The 18,108-nt window shown below is 42.1% G+C and overlaps 1 protein-coding gene across 2 annotated transcripts in view; it reads right to left on the reverse strand.

Moving 5' to 3' along the window:
- Positions 1-17,813, reverse strand: part of Diaph3 (diaphanous-related formin 3) — a 459,706-nt gene extending 441,893 nt beyond the window's left edge. Inside the window, exon 1 of one of the 2 annotated variants that reach the window (XM_087585391.1) lies at positions 17,573-17,813. In XM_087585391.1, the coding sequence (XP_087441517.1) occupies positions 17,573-17,689 (117 nt within the window). In that variant the 5' untranslated portion in view covers positions 17,690-17,813. 2 annotated transcript variants of the gene reach the window in all.
- Between the last annotated feature and the right edge of the window lie 295 nt (positions 17,814-18,108).

Raw genomic sequence — 18,108 nt, forward strand, 5'->3', positions numbered from 1 at the left:
AAATAACACTGTGGCTTTCCTACCCCTTAGGGCAAGAGTAAGCCTGATTCTTTGATAACATGAAGAAAACTTTTAAGTTGACTGGCCCTTTGTGGGGCTGTGAAGCATGTTTTTAGTCTGCACGGAGAAAAGTCAGAGAGATGTTAGGGATTTCTCTGCAGTCTCTTTTAATCATTCATTCACACTGTAATCCTGACTGGCTCAGAAAGACAATCACACCACCCCTTACCCAGGCTCCGCTTTTGTCACAGAGGACCATGCCTCCCTCTTCCATAATCTCAGTTCTGTGGAAAGAGGAAAGATCAGCGTGTAGAAGGCGGCAGCATCCCAGAGACTCCAAAAGAGGCCGGGAGAAAATGCACTTTTTGATGGTGCAGCGAGTTTTCAACATGATCAAAGCATATCCCTGCTAAGGCCCACGCCTCCAGGAAAACAAAACAGCCAACAAGGACAACTTATGTTTAGACCTCCTTCTGATATTGCACATCACTGTACATAGGCGCCTAGCAATTAACGTTTTAAAAATTCAAATATATTGTATTCTTCTCTCAACGAACTCATTCAAAAAGCTAAATAAAGAAGCTAATTCTAGTAATAATGTGGTTTTAAGTTCTATTTTCAGATTTTTCTCTCCAGTTGCGCCTGTTCTTTAAATCTATACTATGAGATCAAAAGCACTTCCACGGTGCATCCAGGGGAAAATCTAGTCAGGCCTCTGAATCACTTTCCAAATGGGTTCAGTTCTACATTAAGAGGGTTTCCATCTGGGGAACGGTGAAAGGTGAAGATCTGCTCTAAGGGAAAATGAGCAGGTTCCAGAACATCCAAACGCCACGGAGTTCACCCAGGCTGCACAGCCCCCATGATAGTGCTCTAGTCCAAATCAGGACTTCAGAGTGAATATTGCTGAGGCCAACACAGCACCACGGACTGTTTCACATGCAACTGAGGAGGATTCTGCTTCTATCCCAGCATCGCCTGAAGGAAACGTGAACAGACGCAGTGGGCTAAGTGAGTAAGACAAGTCCAGTGTGCATTCTCTATAACCTGCAGATCCAACCAACAGTCATCCCGAGAAATATGCTAGAGGGTTATTCATACGTGAGCATCCCCACAATACTATTTCAAATAGCTAAAACTGCCATCAACACAGTTTCCCAAAGCAGGACGAAGAGTGAAACAAAGTGTTAGCACACAATAGCCCCGCTCTCCTGGACACTCAGCAGAAGCCAAGAAGTCAAGAGCAAGGCACCAGAAGATGGCAGGACTATCCTCCCTAGACATCATTTTGTAGGACAGCTGGTTCAGGGCCATTAAGGAAGAAGAGTGAGAGGTCAGGTGGGTGGCTACCTTCTCACTTGCGGTTAAATGAAGCACATCTTAATCACCTAGTCACGCCGTGCTTTTCAGTTCTGCAGTCCTCAAGAACCAAAACTATTTTCCTCAGTCTGTTCTTGTCACTGATTAGGTTATCCACATGCAGTTCCCAATACATTCCAGGCTGAGGTGGGTGTGGGGAGCTACTCTATTGTAATCTTGTAGATCACTTAACTTGCAGTAACAGTCATAGTTCACCTGATTAATGAGAAGACAGGGTCCAAGCGCCATTAGATAGGGAGTTGTGGAGCATGAGATATGATCTCAGTATTCTGACTCAATAGAGTCAGCACAGCACAGCAAAATGCTTACAATATGGTGCATGAGGCGGGGTGCATTTAAAACTACATGCAGTATAATTGCAATTTTATTGATGCACAATATTTTAAAAAGACAGGAGCCACAGATGAGCTTATATATCTAGGATGTGGGATTTGAGGCATGGCTTTCATAATCTTACACATTAGCCCAGTTGGATGCAACACACATTTTTACAATAAGAAAGTCTCTATAGATTTTACTATAGATAATACTTTTCATACTGAATCAAAACTAATGTATTTTCTTTAGAAATGAAAATGTATGCACTAGTAAAAAATAAATGGAGATCTAAAATATGTCTAATAAATAATGTAAGTAGACTTTTAATAGGCTAGATTTTAATGCATATTCTCCTGTGTGTCAGTATATATTAAGCGCATTATTCATTTGTTTTCTAATTCACATATAAATTAACCAATCTGAAAAAGCTCCTTGGTTCTGTGAATTATTGATGTTGTCACCTGCTGGAGACTTAATTCCAAGAAAAATATACGAATCACTACATCACAAGCACAAATCCTTTTGACACAAATTCAATTTCTGTGGCAACAATAATATATTGACTTAGCTTATTTTTCTATTTTATGACACTTATTAATGGTACATATAAAAGAAATCTATCATTTTTTCCTTATTGAAAATGTAAACGGCATCATGTCATCTTGAGAAAGTTAAGGTAAACATCAACATGCTGACTCTACCTGTTAATGCAATCATGTCAAGGAGAACACGGTCCCAACATATAAAAAGGGGAAGACAGGATCCTGAAGACCTTGTCTCATAATATTGTTCCCATCATACAATGTAACCAGACTGTCCACATGTGCATGACACTATAGTAAATACAAGAGTACTTGCTCTCTCCCCAGGACCTTATAGCCAAAGTGCTACAAATAAAAAATTAAAAATCAAAATGCTGATTTTTAAGTAAGACAAGCCCTAGGCAGGTAACAGCTGGGGGGCAGCGAGGGGAGTAAGTTCTCTAAACACCCAATGACAAAAAAGAGTTCCTACCTGCTCATTATATATTCTTAACATGCGAACCTCACAGCAATCATCTAAGACCAAAATCAGATTTACTGCCATAGATAAGTAAAGTTTGCAATACAGATCTATTCTTCTAAAAGAATGAAAGTCCTAGAACATCCATTCCTGTAAATTTTATTAAACAGGACAAGGTATCCAGCAACAAGTACGAGTTTTATGGTTTTGCTGCTTACCCTAGGAGAATTTACTTTCTATTAGTGAAAAAGATCTTTAAAATACAAGGAAATTACAGAGGACATTGGAAGCTCATGAGTATTCTGTGAAACGACAAGTAATGTCGTGACCATAAGGGAAGCCTGGAATTGAGGAAGGGTTGAACAGTGCAATTTTCCATGTGAGGAACAGGGGCTAGAGAGAGGAGTCAGCAGTCAGGAGCACAGGCTTGCTCTTCCAGGAGATGGGAGTCCCATTCCCAGCACTCACACGGTGACTAAGTCAAGTTCCAACACATCTGACACTTCTGACCCCTGAGAGCACCCGTACACCCACAAGCAGAGCCACACACATACACCCGTAATGTAAAGACTAATAATGGGACTAAGTGTGGGTCTGATGAGGAAATGACACATAAACAACCTCACAAGTCATGGGTGGGCTCCAGAGTTAGTTATTTGCATATGAGAACAAGGTTTTCAGATGCAAAGAGCAGCCGAGCAAGGCCATTAAAAACGAATATGCCTGGAACCAGGTAGCAAACAAACCAGTGTATAGACTCAAACACACAGTGAAGGCAGCCGCAGCTCAGTCCTAGATCAGGTTAAGGACGAGAGCTTTTCTTCCTCTAGCTAGTCACAAATAACTGTGCATGTTCAAAAAACACTTTACACACAATCAACTTAAATAATACATAATTCTCAAATCAAATCACTATATTATATAAGTTACATGGTGGGAGGTTGTTCCTGCACTTAAATAATCATTTACTTCAGAGTCTTGTAAGCAGTTTGTTTGGCCAGAGACATTTACTGCTTGTTTGGTTATGCTTCCAGAGTCATTTACCAAAGACATTAAAAATACTCCCCAAACACTAAAAGCCAATAAAAGCAATTTTGGGACAAACTCAGCTAATTCTGTAAACAAAACTGGCTTTTTAATGTAGGATTAGTCCAAAGGGCATAAGGAACAGCCAAGCTTGTTTAAAGAAAAGAGGGTAAGGGGAAAATGCTTAACAATAATTTAAACATAACTCCAAAGAGCCCTTGGAACTGTGAGCAATATTTCTAAGAAGTTCTCTCATCTTCACAGATAGCCCTGGCTTCGAGGACTCTCAGAGAGCCCAGCATCAGCTGGTATTTGCCACAGCTCCAGTTCCAACACCTTCCTTCTACAATTACTAATCCCCAAATTACTGAGGCATCAACAGTTTATCCTCCACTCAATAATTCTATACATAAGCATGTAACCTTTCTAGAAAAGAAGAAGATACCCTAAGGCGAGCCTTTGCTCCCACTGGCTATCGGAGTCTTGAAAGGATGGATCTCAACACCAAGTGGAATCTCATGCTGAGAGAAGGAAAGGAGCAGGTCTGAGATTTCACACAGTTGTGATAGTGTCAGATCACCTCGTTGGACTCACTGAACCCAAGGCCCTGATGGTGGGCAGGACCACACTTTGACAACAGCAGACAGCATAGGTTTTACCTAACTTCAACCTAAGTCTCTGTCTTAGCCAGGGTTTCTATTCCTGCACAAACATCATGACCAAGAAGCAAGTTGGGGAGGAAAGGGTTTATTCAGCTTACTTCCACAATGGTCAGGAAGCAGGAGCTGATGCAGAGGCCATGGAGGGATGTTTCTTATTGGCTTGCTCCCCTGGCTTGCTCTCTTATAGAACCCAAGACCACCAGCCCAGGGATGGCACCACCCACAATGGGCTGGGTCCTCCCTCCTTGATCACTAATTGAGAAAATGCCTTACAGCTGGGTCTCCTGAAGGCATTTCCACAACTGAAGCTCCCTTTCTGTGTTAACTCCAGTTTGTGTCAAGTTGACACACAAAACTAGCCAGAACACAAAGGTGGACTTGGAGGGGACCAGTCACGGAACCTCTTTTCTCCTCTTCTCAATGTGGCCACATCAAATCAATCTTCTTCCTTTCACTATAAATTGAGTCTTTACTTGGCCTAGTGAGGGGCCTATCTCATTAGGGATGCCAGAACACAGGTTCTAACCCCAACATCAAATGAACCAACCAGTGCTCTTCATTCTCTGAGCTCTGACAGAAACTCCTAGGTCCTGTCCCTCTGTTCAGGCTGCTTCTAGTATCCTACATGTATTCCCACTCACCCTTTCAACACCCGTGCCTCAGAAGGGCTCCCTAACGTGCCCCCTACACACATAGCAGCCTTCTGTGAACTGTGACAAAGTACTTACTGCAGAGAAGCCAAGGCCAAATCCCCCTGCACCAGCACTCTATGCTAACACCCACCAGCTTTGTCCCTGTGGGCACTTAACTGCCTGGAAGACTTGAGGGAAGCAGCCATGCAGGGTAGACAGCACCTCCACCCATTTTCTCCCGTCCTTCCCCAATCACCGTACTTCATGAATGTTCTCAAAGCAAATTTTAACAGTGCTTCCCATGTGAGGCTCTACTGTTATCAGTTTTATCCATCTAATCTGCTTTTATCCTGTCCTTATTATTAAATGTGTGTTACTTTTTGACCCACTAGGGCAGCCGTTCTCAACCTGTGGGTCCTAACCCCTTTTGGGGGATGGTCTAACAACAACCCTTTCCTAAAGGTCACCTAAGACCTTGGAAACACATTTATATTACGTGTAATGTAATGTGTAAATACAAATGTATTCACATTCCGATTCATAACAGTAGCAAAATTACAGTTATGAAGCAGCAGCAAAAATAACTGTATGACTGGAGGTCATTATAGCATGAGGAACTGTAGTGAAAAGCTGCAGTGTTGGGAAGGCCGAGAACCATGCTCTAGGGCATGGTTTTGTCATGGCCACGTTGTTTGCTAGCTGTCAATCGGTCGTGTGTCCTCTTCTCAACTGCTGGGACCCTCACATTGCATTATAGTTCTCTGGAGCTCAGGTCTTTAGGCTAGGAGCCATACATGGGCTGAGTTTCTCAATGCCATCCCTAGGGTGAGGACGCTGCTGCACATCGGGAAGCTAACAGAAAGATGGATGACGGAGATGTCCAGAAGATAAAATACCACACTTAGGTACGGGCCAACCTTAATTCTCACTAAAAGATAAAGATCCCACTTCTATCTTCCCATAGTCCTTTTGTTTATAATTCCCTTCAGACCCTGATCACTATTTGTTTTATAGCTTACTTTTATAACTCATCTTTTACTCTTAGTCCCCTAACAAACCAGAACATAGGGAGCATTTATTAGCCCCCAGCTTTCTATCCAGCTTAAAATGAGACTCATCTGAAGTTGTTTCCTTCTTTCTTTGATATACAGACTCCTGAATAATCCCCCAAACAAACCAAATCAAAATACTCAACGGTGAGTCTTGCCTTTGGTTGTCAACTCTCCCAGCTGACTGTGCTATAAAACCAGACTACAGGTCAGCAAGTTAGGCAAGCGATTTGCAGGTGAGTGTTCTAATTCCCAAATGATCATGATGGAATCTAAAAATGCACAAATCTGCAAATGGTGGATAACTGTTGGTTTATTTGCATTGTGTACATCATGCCTTCCCTAAAATGCCTGTCACGAAAGTGAGCCCAGCAGACAACACAGGGCAGAACCCAAGCAATGTCAGTCAAATTCCCCTTTTCTCTGGAAACCTGTGAGTATCATGGACATTAGAGTCTCCTCTTTCACTGACCATGGGCATATATGCAGACCTGGGACTGAGCAGCCTCAGACATGGCTATGTGAACTAAGAGGAGTGAGAGTCACAGTATCCAGAAGAACATAGACTGCGTGGTTGATGAGGGAGAGAAGAAAGAACGTGCTTTCAGTTCTGGGCTGTAATCCACCATGAGGACTGGCAAACCTTTGTTTGATTCCTGGAGCTCTGCAATCTGACCTTACGATTCCCTTTCCCAAGTTTAAAAGAGACACCACACAGTGATCTGTTCCTTTAAGCCAAATGGCCCGGGACTAAGAATCCAAGGTTGCTAAATGGCCCTTAGGTTCCCATATGACACTGCCTACCTTTTCATCATTGTGCCACTACTTTCTGTATACTTACTGAAATTACTAATACACCAAACTGCCCCATAAGCCAATTATCCCCATCTCAGAGATCAGAAAATTGAGTAGCACCGAAATGACTTGACAGAGCTAGTAAGTGGCTGGCCTAAGAATGGAATCAAGGTCAACTTAAATCAGGCCTGGGCTCACTCCCTTCCCCACTGTCCCTTGCTGCTAGGACAGACTGCAGTAGTCACAGCTACAGAGGCAGTAAAGACGAGGCAGTTTCTGAGGTAAAGTTAAATGAATAGGCAAGTGGGACTCCAAAAGGATGGTTATCCGGTTGGAACAACACTGAGCACCAACAAGAAGAACTTCGGGGAAAGGAGTAATTCCTATAAACTGACCAGCATTAGTAAGAGGTATATAACAAAAATAAAATGAAAATCAGAGACTTCTTTACTTCTCACACGTATGCACTTACGTTTTATGTGGCAATTTCTGAGACCAAAGCATCCATCTTGAGGAGAAACTCATTAAGCACAGTATGTTAATTAAGCGGGTGTTCTAAGGCAGGTGTTCTCAACCTTCCTAATGCTGCAACCCTTTAATACAGTTCACGATGTGGTGACCCTGGCCATAAAATTATTTTTGTTGCTTCAAAACTGTAATTTTGCTGTTATGAATCATAATGAAAATAATCTTGTGTTTTCCGATGGTCTTAGGCAAGCCCTGGGAGAGGGTCGTTTGACCAGGTTGAGAACCACTCTTCTAAAGGGCGATGAAAATAGTCCATCTAAGGGAAGCTAAGCTGTTGGACTCAGGAAGTAAACAACTTCAAGAAGTCCCTATGGCCCTCCCTCCCCAAGCACATGCAGCAGTAGACTGCCTGCAGACCAAACCAAGCACCCCAGAGATCCACAGAGCTGCCTGAGATCAGAGCTGCCAACAGGAGACTCAGGCCCACTAGGCTGCCTGAAAAGGTAACCCCTGTGATTGCCTGCAGGCTGTGCGAGGAGCTCCAGGGTTCTAGTTTTCATGACCCACAATGGGGTGGGCTTTGGTGATGTGGTGGTCTTTGATTATGTCTGTCCCTGTAAGTAAGCCTTCACCTACATTCCTATGAGTAGGACCCAATAAAACTTACTGGTTAAGCACATGGGACTGGTGTGCCCGGTTTCGCATTGGTTCTCTATCTGGGGTGAGTAGATAATTGTTGATGCCTCCCTGGGAATAGTATCACAGGACACTGTGTGTTATTTAAGCTTTAGTGCAGAGTACGATCCTATAAACTATACCTTTCTGATTCAGAATACAGCAGAAACCACAGAAATAACCACATTCCAACATAATATTAAAAAAGACACCTCAATGGCTAATTAAAGAATATTAATTTTTAAATTCTAATAGTTAGAAATTAAACTATAAGTGTCTTTGTCTAATTTGACTAGTAGTTTTATTTCTATCCTTTAAATTGTTGAATCACCTAAGCCAAATCAAAAAGAGTACACATTTGCAAAGTGAATACCTGAACAAAGTGGGGAAAGAACAATGGAGTTCTTGCACTTCAATTCTAATGAGCCTGGAGAATGTTTCGTGTGTCTTTAGATCTACTCATCAAGCGGAAACAGATAGGGAGCCCTGAGGCTAGCGAGAGTCTTACTGGGCTTGGGATATAGAGAACTCTGAAGCAGAGAAACTCTCTTGAAGGACTTTAGAGCTCCCACGGCCTCACTGTATACAAGTTTGAGGCCAGTGTAGGCTGCATTACCTGAAAATAAAAATAAAGGGGCTGGAGAGATGGCTCAGCGGTTAAGAGCACTGACTGTTGGCTCTTCCAGAGGTTCTGAGTTCAATTCCCAGCAACCACATGCCCTCTTCTGGTGTGTCTGAAAAGAGCAACAGTGTATTTACATAAGAAATAAATCTTTAAAAAATAAAATAAAAAATAATTAAAAATTATAAAATAAGTTTATACATTTATATAAAAGGAAATCACATCTACTGATGAAGTTAAAAAAAAAGTGATGATGGGTTGGGGATTTAACTCAGTGGTAAAGCGCTTGCCTAGCAAGAGCAAGGCCCTGGGTTCGGTCCCCAGCTCTGAAAAAAAGAAAAGAGAAGAAAAAAAAAGTGATGATGATAATAATGTTTAGCACAATCACTAAAAAAAATATAGAGGTGGTGTCCAGAGAACGACTTAACAGTCAGGGCCTAAGCACACTGCCAGTGTTCACATCTATCAAGGCCTGTTCCCTACTGGGACACCTCAGGAAGGCTCCCAAGCCTCTTCAGATCTATGTGAGAGTCCTCTTTCAAAGGAGTGTGTGAGGAGTTAGTGATTAAGACAGTGCCCAGCCCAGGGTCAGAGCAGTGTGAGGTAGCTGCCATAAGGATGATGCCCACAGTGTTTAAACCATATGATAGGAGCAGGAGGTCAAACAGCAGGGAGGGTTTCCACCAGGAGGCCGCAGCCAGGTTCAGCACGGTGACTGCCAGGTTCCTCCACTAGAGGGAAGGTATAGTAGAGAACTGAGGCAAGAGAGAGAGAGAGGAAAGGTCACCTATCTCTTTATATTTCACCATGTGAGGTTGCAGGAAGCTAGGAATGTGAAGGAACCCTGAATCAAAGAAAGCTCCAGGGCACCTTTGTGGAGAAGGGATTTAGGAAGAAGCAAATGTTGACAGCAGAAGTGGGCAGGGAAGGGAAGAGAGGCAAAGTCAGGGGCTAGAGGCTGAGATTAAGAAGAAAGGAAAAAAATAGATCCAGGGCCCAAACTTCAGGAAATGTGGCCCTCTCCCATGAAGGGCAGAGTGCCTGGACACAATGTCCCCTGTATCTGGCAGGAAAGAAGTAATGAGAAAAGACAAAGAGAAAGGGGGAAAAAAGTCAAAATGTTCAACAGCAGAGCTCCTGTCAGATCCCCTTCAACATAAGCAGCTCGGCAGGGCAGACTGCGATTCACAGTGATGAGGCCTCCTTTACTTTGATGTGCCCCTTGACAAGTGCAGCACCAGAATACTAACAGGTGCCACATTTGCACTGGTAAGCACTGTGCCTAACCTATGACAATACTCCCAACCAATCCTCACCACAATCCACATACAGTGATCAGATCCATCTTACCAATAGGAAACTAGAAGCTCACACACAGATTAAGGAATTCCAGTTTAAACCTAAACTGTCATAACGGTTATGGCTGAGATATAGACAGGCCGATCCTGAAGACTTCTGGTAGTTTTTACATGCCTTTGCCCAATATCCCTGGAACCTTTTATAAAAGGAAATGGACATCTAGGATATCCAAATTATATTTAAACAGATTAATCATAAATAAACAAATGAAAAATGCACAAACCAAGTGGCATGAAGTTCCTAGAGTAAGCTGGCTTCTCAGGCGAGCAGTCTATAAGCCACCGCACTACCTGGCACCACAGTAAAAGTGACCCTCGAGCTTTCGAGCACGCGCATAAAAGAACTGAAAGCTTATGGAAGGAAGCATTATCAGTAAGAGCAAAACACCCTTGGACAGGAGGCTGAGTGAAGTCAGAACATGATTTTAATTGGAGACCTTCACCCTTCATAAAGAAATGAACCTGTCACGTTGGATTTCTGGATACGGATTGCAAGTACTCCATTTTTCATATTCATTCCTCAGGCTGTCAAATTATTCATTAAAAATGAATTGTAATTGTCATTATGAATTGAATTCTAGCCAAAGTTTCAATAAACAAAAACAGTTTAATTCTAACGTCCATAATTAATGTTACCAGTGTGAAAACCTTTTATTTAAAAATGAAATGTTACAAGGTTTTACTTTATGATACAAATAAACAGCCGACCTTGGAAAAATGCGTCAATTAAAATAAAAAAAAAGCTATATCCTAGGGAAATAGTTCACAATAAAGTTACCCAAGTCTAGCTAGGAATGGTGGTACACGTCTATAATGCCAACATTTAGAAGACTAAAACAAGAGGATCGGGAATTCAAAGCCAGTCTTTGCTATGAGTTCAAAGCCAGTTTAGACTACATTAAACATTGTCTCAAATAAAATTACTTTAATCAAATAAATATACAATTATGGATGTTACAATTAATCCATGTAAGGGTTTCAAAACATTCTACAGCACACCTCCTGGAGGAAGCAGTGGCCCTCTGAACAGGCCTGTTAGCCAGTCTTTAACTGGTGAAGGTTTGACTTGAACCTCACCCACCAGAACAAAGCTCAAACCCCTCAGCGCACAGAGTGCCCTCATCAGATATCTTAACTCATAGCTTCCTTCCTCCTTCTCTCCCAGCATTTATTATATACCATGATGCCCAATGATTGGGAACGAAGAAATACTAATTCCATTCACAGATCACCCTAAAAAATAACAAAATCAAAACCTACATTTAAAAATACTTTTTTTTCCATTTTAAATCCTGTAAGACCTCAAGGAAATTACAGGGACATAATATGAATGAAGGAGAGAAAAAGGACAATTCCATATGATTTTTAAAGCTTCTTGGTGAGCATCTCTTTTATGATTAAATATATAAAAACATATTTAAGACAGCAGGGTTCTATTTTACCCAAGACACCTATTAGAACTAACCTTCTGACACTCGCTGTATACATCCTTCGCTACTGATTAAGTGCTGACACCATTTTTGTCTCATCATTAAATAAAAAGCTGTGGAAAACTTTTGTTTGATTCAAGTACTTTAAATCCAATAAGAGTGACTTAGTTTCAGCAACAAGTCATCAATCACATTAAACTAATGGTGTTAATAATTTGCATCTTAATGGTTTTATGGTTTTGTTTTGGATTTATATGTAAATGTAGCTTGGTTTGATAGCTAAAAAAGATCCGTAAGTATACTTACACTCCACTTTATATTTACACATGTATTAGTAACATTATTTTTATCATCATTTAAGACCATTCCAGGGTATCACAGGAGGGTCTTTTGGTTGTTTCATTTATATGGAGGTTTCATGAGTCCCATTTTACAGATAAGTACCACTGTTCAGAAAGCTTTAGAAACCTGTCCTAACCATTGGTCCTGACCACAGCCCTACCATGGTCACCTGGCACTGCCAAATAATGTTTCTGGCCCTGTACACCAGAAGGAACTAACCTGGTTTGACAAAGATTCTCAGGATAAGGAAATTAGTCAAATATCCTGTGTATGTGCCTAGTGACCTAAAATGCACACAGAAATCACACTGCTACTGTTACTGTACAGCAAAAACAGCCAACCCTTTACACAGCACACACTCATAGGTGACACATGGGAAGCACTGCTCCTCTACACCTACACTCCTACACTGAGTTTTCATCTGCAAAACTGCCCTGCTTTGCGCATGAGGAAAGGAAGGCACCTAATGAGACAGCTACTGCCTGAGACTGCCCAGCTAAGAACTGGTCCAGTTGGGATCCAAGCCCTGAGAATGGGAGAAGTTACTGCTCATGTTAGCCATGCCCCTCCAAACAAAAACAGTAACAGAGAACGACAGAGAGCTGTGCGAGGAATAAAGTCCACAGCACACACTTCCAGAGAGCCTGCAGCAAGGTAACTGGAAACTCCATCATTTCAGCTACAAAGCCGAACGTTTTTAAACTCTCAAATTGTCTCCTAAGTTAATAATGACCACTTGCCTTGCAATTTGAGAAAAATTGCTCCCAATGGTAAGGTGTTTCAATGCTACCCTGCTGCTACCGAGAAGACATTACCTTTGTAGATGCTGTTCAAAAAGAGCTCGTGCTTTGATCCTTAATATCCCATGAAGTAAAAGGTTATGCTTAATCTATATTTTATAGATCTAAAAGTCAAATGAGGCTCTGGGATAAACAAGCGCGAGTGTGAAGCCAGCATAGTCCTCAGCACTCGCTTGACTCCTGGTTTAGATGATGCTGTGTGCTTAAAGACAACTCCATTAGTGTAATATCTTGTGGGCTTTTTTTTTCTTGTATTATTCTGCAAACATAAACAAGTTATATACATGTTAATTTACATTCTATATAAAAAGCCAATTTTAAATCCAATTTATAAGACAGTAAATACATAAAGATCCTAAGACACAGCAATAAAGTTATGCCATAAAGCAGAGTTAATTCAAGGCAACGAAATAAAAGCAGGACAAATTTTAGCATTCCACCAACTGCACAAAGGTGTTTCAGGTAACATCTGTTCGGAAGCAATTGCTACAAGACAGACTAGATGCGAGGCAAGGTTTCATAGTATAATAAATGTATGTCAGTGTGCTTGCTTCATAATTAAAGACATGAGCCTTTGAAAAAAGCAATTAAGCCCTGCTCTAAATCTGAGACAATCATCCCTTTGCCCACCCATCCTTACCCTCAAAGAAAAAGATCCAGCCCCGTCTACAATACTAAACATTGCACATCTCTATTCTCAGCAGCTAATTGGACTGCCAGAAGAGCCACTTGATACATTTTTCATAACTCATACATTTTAAAAAATAGGGGAGGGGTGGTGATATAAGGGCCAAGCCTGGATTTCTTACAGCTATAGAAATATAACCTCTGAACCTCAATATTCCTATGTCTAAAGTTAAAGAAAAAAGAAACTTCTGTTTTCCTTGGGAGGGCATCTCTTTGGAAAGCTGGGTTCTATTCATAAGGAAGACTAGAAAGGAAAATCTGAGAGAGGTTAGGGCTATTTCTTGTGAAAACACCCTAAATAAAATTACTTTCCCTGCAAATGAAGGTTACTAATGGCTGATCCATTACATACAGACTATTGATAAGCATGAAGGTGCCCAAGGCCTTCAACTAAGAACATTACCTAGATTCTGGATTCTTTAGGTTGACCAAATATCTATGTTTACTAGGCCAGCCTGGTCTACATTGTTAGGCCAGCCAGAGCTACATAGTGAGACTCTGCCACAAAAAGACGAAGATGGGGGCTGGGGATTTAGCTCAGTGGTAGAGCGCTTACCTAGGAAGCGCAAGGCCCTGGGTTCGGTCCCCAGCTCCGAAAAAAAGAACAAAAAAAAAAAAAAAACTCCTAAAATCCATAATAGAATACTGATAAGGATCAGGACCTTGCAACTGTAAGCATCTTTACAAAACGCATCCCTCTGATGACAAACAAGTCTATTAAGCAAACTTTGTAGGAAGCCATGGCTTTGGTCTGAGCATCTGCCCTCAACCCAACTGACCAAATCAGTGAAGTTTAATCACAGTAACAGAGTTCGACTGGTTACAGAACATCCCAACACCAGTTAACTGATTAGGCTCATCAAGCAACTAGTTCAGCTATAACCAAAAGACTGACTTCCCAAACTTTCCTTGATGTCCTGGTTGGTCAATGCTGACAACAATCTACTCCTCTAGTTCTGGATGTTGTCTAATCATTTTCCTTTTGTATACTCAAGTAAACTTTATTAAATTAACTGGTCTAAGGACTGCTCCTTTTAATACTACCTACCAAACACCCCAATTAAATATATTGGTATTTATAAAATTTGCTCATTCATAAACAAGGCCCCAAATGGTAAAAATACCCCAGTCTCAATTGATAGACCTAAGTCCAAACCATTAAAGACAAGATTTACCCTAAATGGTGTGAGAACTTTGAAACAATATCCCTAATTAAAGAACTCCTCTACCCACTTCAATTAATTAATGATTTATAGGTCTTGTGCTGGATGCTAGTGCCCACAATACAAATGGAGTCTTCTCCCAGAAGCCATGTCTTGGTCAGTCTGGACCTAGTGACAGTCAATGAGTAGCTGTGTGGCTAACAGCAGTTAGAGGAAGAAGTCACTGTAAGGCTTTTCACAGCAAGTAGGAAAACCTTTCTAGTTACTTCTGTTCTTGACGGAAAAGAGGTCTCAGGCCCAGGTGCTGCCTACAAGACCTAGAGCAGGTCCCAGATACAAGTATTTTACTGAACTCTATCTCCCTCTTAAAGTCTCTACCGAGACCACCCTTCCCTCTCAGCGCCTTCCAATTGCACTGCCTCCTCCCCCACGCCACCCCCAGGGCTAGCTCAGCACCTAAATACACAGTGCTTCCTGTATCAGCCAAGGTGGTTGGTCTGCAAACAGCGCACAGCACTTGATTCAGCCCCAGCGCACAGCACTTGATTCAGCCCAACACCACACCGTTACAGACCAGCTTCTACTATTTACAGTTACCATGGAGGACAGGAAATAGGCTACAAACATCTTCACCCAATTCACAAACGACTCAAAGCCCACGGTTGTACATTCAGTAGAAAATAAGGATTCATTTGTCTGCCTCATCAACACAGAATCCAGTAGGCACCAGAGGTGGGACTTAACTAAGACAGGAGCCATGTGACCAGTTTACAATCAGGGGCTACTATTGGCTTGTGAATTTATGGAGGTGAACAAAAAACGCAAACTACTAAATCATCCCTACCCTCGCCACATGGCAAAGCTGCATTACTTGTTCTAGAAGCTCAGAAAATGCCAGTGATCCGATGAAATCAGGCTAAAATCACTTTCTCCCAATCAAGAAAAGGCCAAGAACTGAGTCGACATCCAGCAATAAAGCTGACTAAACTACAGACCAATCATGCCATCCCAACACAAGAGTGCCCTTATATGGTTATCAGGATGTGAGAGGCTGAAAGGGCTGTTCAGAAGGCAAATGAGACGACGCAACCAGCCTCTGGCAAAAACACAGATGAGGCGAAAGAGTTCACTAGGAAAGAGCAGTCCTAAATCAGCTGCATCCTCAAGCTTCTGGTGGAAACAGACTAGCACCTCCACTGAGAAGCATCCCAGTTCAGGCCTCCTGGATTCCCACTGGCTTAACGTGATGTGCAGCCAACAAGGAGGAAAAGCAAGCGGCCATGAAGTCAACCAATGTACAAGACCCAAAGACTGCACACACCAGAAGAACTATTGAGGAATGAACAGTCAAGACGCAAAGGACTATCAAGAATGCCCAGACGGGTATGAAAAAGCAGCAAATGGAACTTACCAATATAAAAAGCAACTACTAAAGTCAAATATTCCAAACAGTAAGATAGAGTAGACACAGCTAATGCCAAGCTGATGGGACAGAACACACGTGTAAAACTGTTATCCCTCTCCAGAGTCTAGCTGGTAAGTCTAGCTGACTGAACAGGCTGTATTATACTTAAGATTACATATTTATAGTTTAAAATACACATATGTATATAACAACTAAAAAAAGAGGCCATAAATTTTAAGAAAGGGGGGGTGGGTCTGGGACATAGGAGGAGCTGGAGGGAAGAATGGGAATAAGGAAAATAATGTAATTAATTATAATCTCAAAACATTAAAAATTTTTAAAAATACAATTAATTTGTAAATAAAAGTCTAACTGCAGATCATCAAGAATCCAAATTACTTCTAAATGAATTATGAAGTCATGATTCAAATCAAGCCCCACCCATGAACTCAACATTGTAGAGTTCAACATCTTAGAACTTCAATGTGTTGTCTTCTAGACTTCATTTCACCTTTGCGTGAGTTTTAACAAATGGTATGGTCAATATGGCATACCGGGGGAATAGAAAACACAATCACCAGCCTTCAGCAAAATCAAATATTTATTCAGGAATGCTATGTTGTAAGATACAGAAAAAAATCACACGACCATGGCAATCTAGACAAAATACACTGAGTACTAACCCAGAGAGTAAACTATAAAAAGAAGAGATGGCATCATCCCATGAATTCCTCTCAGAGTGGATGAAGTGAGGAAGTTAATGCTCTCCTATCCAGTCTAGAACCATAGCAGCTAGGAATAATGAACCACACCCTTTCCACAAAATGTTGCTATTCCTCTTGCTATTTTGAAGCTCACTTCTGTATAATCAATCCCCACTGTTGCTCGGTATTCAATTAAAAGTAATTCAATCACAAGTAAATATTATACTTAGCAATTGATTCACAATCTATTATATCCATAACTTGGATATGATCATGGCTTAAATTCCTGAAACTGTATTTGTCCAGAAAAGGCACATGCTGTTACTACCAACAGAAAAAATTAATTTTTCCATACTTCTATGGACAATTAACAGTCAATATTAAGTCTCCAATTCTCTTGGACTAATACCAAAATCTACCAACCCACGCAATAAGACAAACCGAATGAAATCATCCTCATTACCTATTTTTCTTCCAGCTAACATTAACAAAAAAGCTTACCAGGTGCTAACCATAGCTCTTCTTTATGCATTAAGAACGCAAAGCCAACCCGATTAACGAGTTTCAGATACTTGAAGACTCCTTCCAAGCTAAACAAGACATTCTTTAGCAGTGACTACACAACCCGCCAAGTTTGAAAACGAGTTGCCTCAACTTGAAAAAATATATTCACCTTAAAAGGTTCTTGTTGAAAATATTATACGGGGGTGGGAGGACTATCAGCTACAAGTTCACTTTCTATCTTACTGTTATACTAAAGGGGTGGGGCAAAATTTAACTTTCCTTAAAAATGCAGAATCCGCCTTGATGACGTCAGTACATAGCCATTTGAACTGTTTTTCAGATCCGCCCTAGGAATCGCCCGGCTTCACAGACAGCAGAGCATTCGTCCCAGAAGGGAATCGAATCCCGCCCTGTCGCTGTGATCTAAGCCGATTAACAGCTCTGACCTTCCGAAACAAACCTAAGCTCCCTGCTCCCGGAGATGTCAGCCTGGCGCAGGCAGCTGAAGGCCCCGGGAATCGCCGCACCCCGGGTTCTAGCCCACACTTACCAACTTGGGGCGCTTCTCCCCGAGTTCGTAGGGGCCAGCGGGCGGCGCGGACGGCAGGCCCTTCCTCCGCGAAGCCTTGCTGTCCCGGCCGAGAGCGCGCGCCCGATGCTTCTCCATCTTCCCGGGTCTCGGTCGCGACCTGATCTGGGGCTATGCTCGGCAGACTCACCTTCCGGGTCCCACGCCCGCTGCGCATTAACCGCTGCACACGGCTGGGCCAATACATCCGAAATCTCCCGCCACCACAAGCAGCCCTGTCAGCCAATCCCGCGCCGTGCGACTAGTGACGCAAGGGCCCCGCCTTTTCCGGGAATGCCAACGCCTGGGCCTGATTGGCCCTTCTGCCTGTCCATCGCGCTTCTCGCCCTCTAGGCAGTACAGACCGCCGACCAAAAAGTACTTAGTAAGTAAGGTACAGTTTTGGAAGGAAGATTGCGCTAATGAGAGTCTCTAGCAGGGATTTCCTTGGACTTTGAGAGTAGGCTCTTGAAAAATCTGAACCGCAGTGAACCTCTCCTGGTACTGTTTAAGCAGCG

This window comes from Rattus norvegicus, chromosome 15, assembly GCF_021556685.1.
Source record: "Rattus norvegicus strain SHRSP/BbbUtx chromosome 15, alternate assembly SHRSP_T2T, whole genome shotgun sequence".
Classification (NCBI taxonomy): Eukaryota; Metazoa; Chordata; class Mammalia; order Rodentia; family Muridae; genus Rattus; species Rattus norvegicus.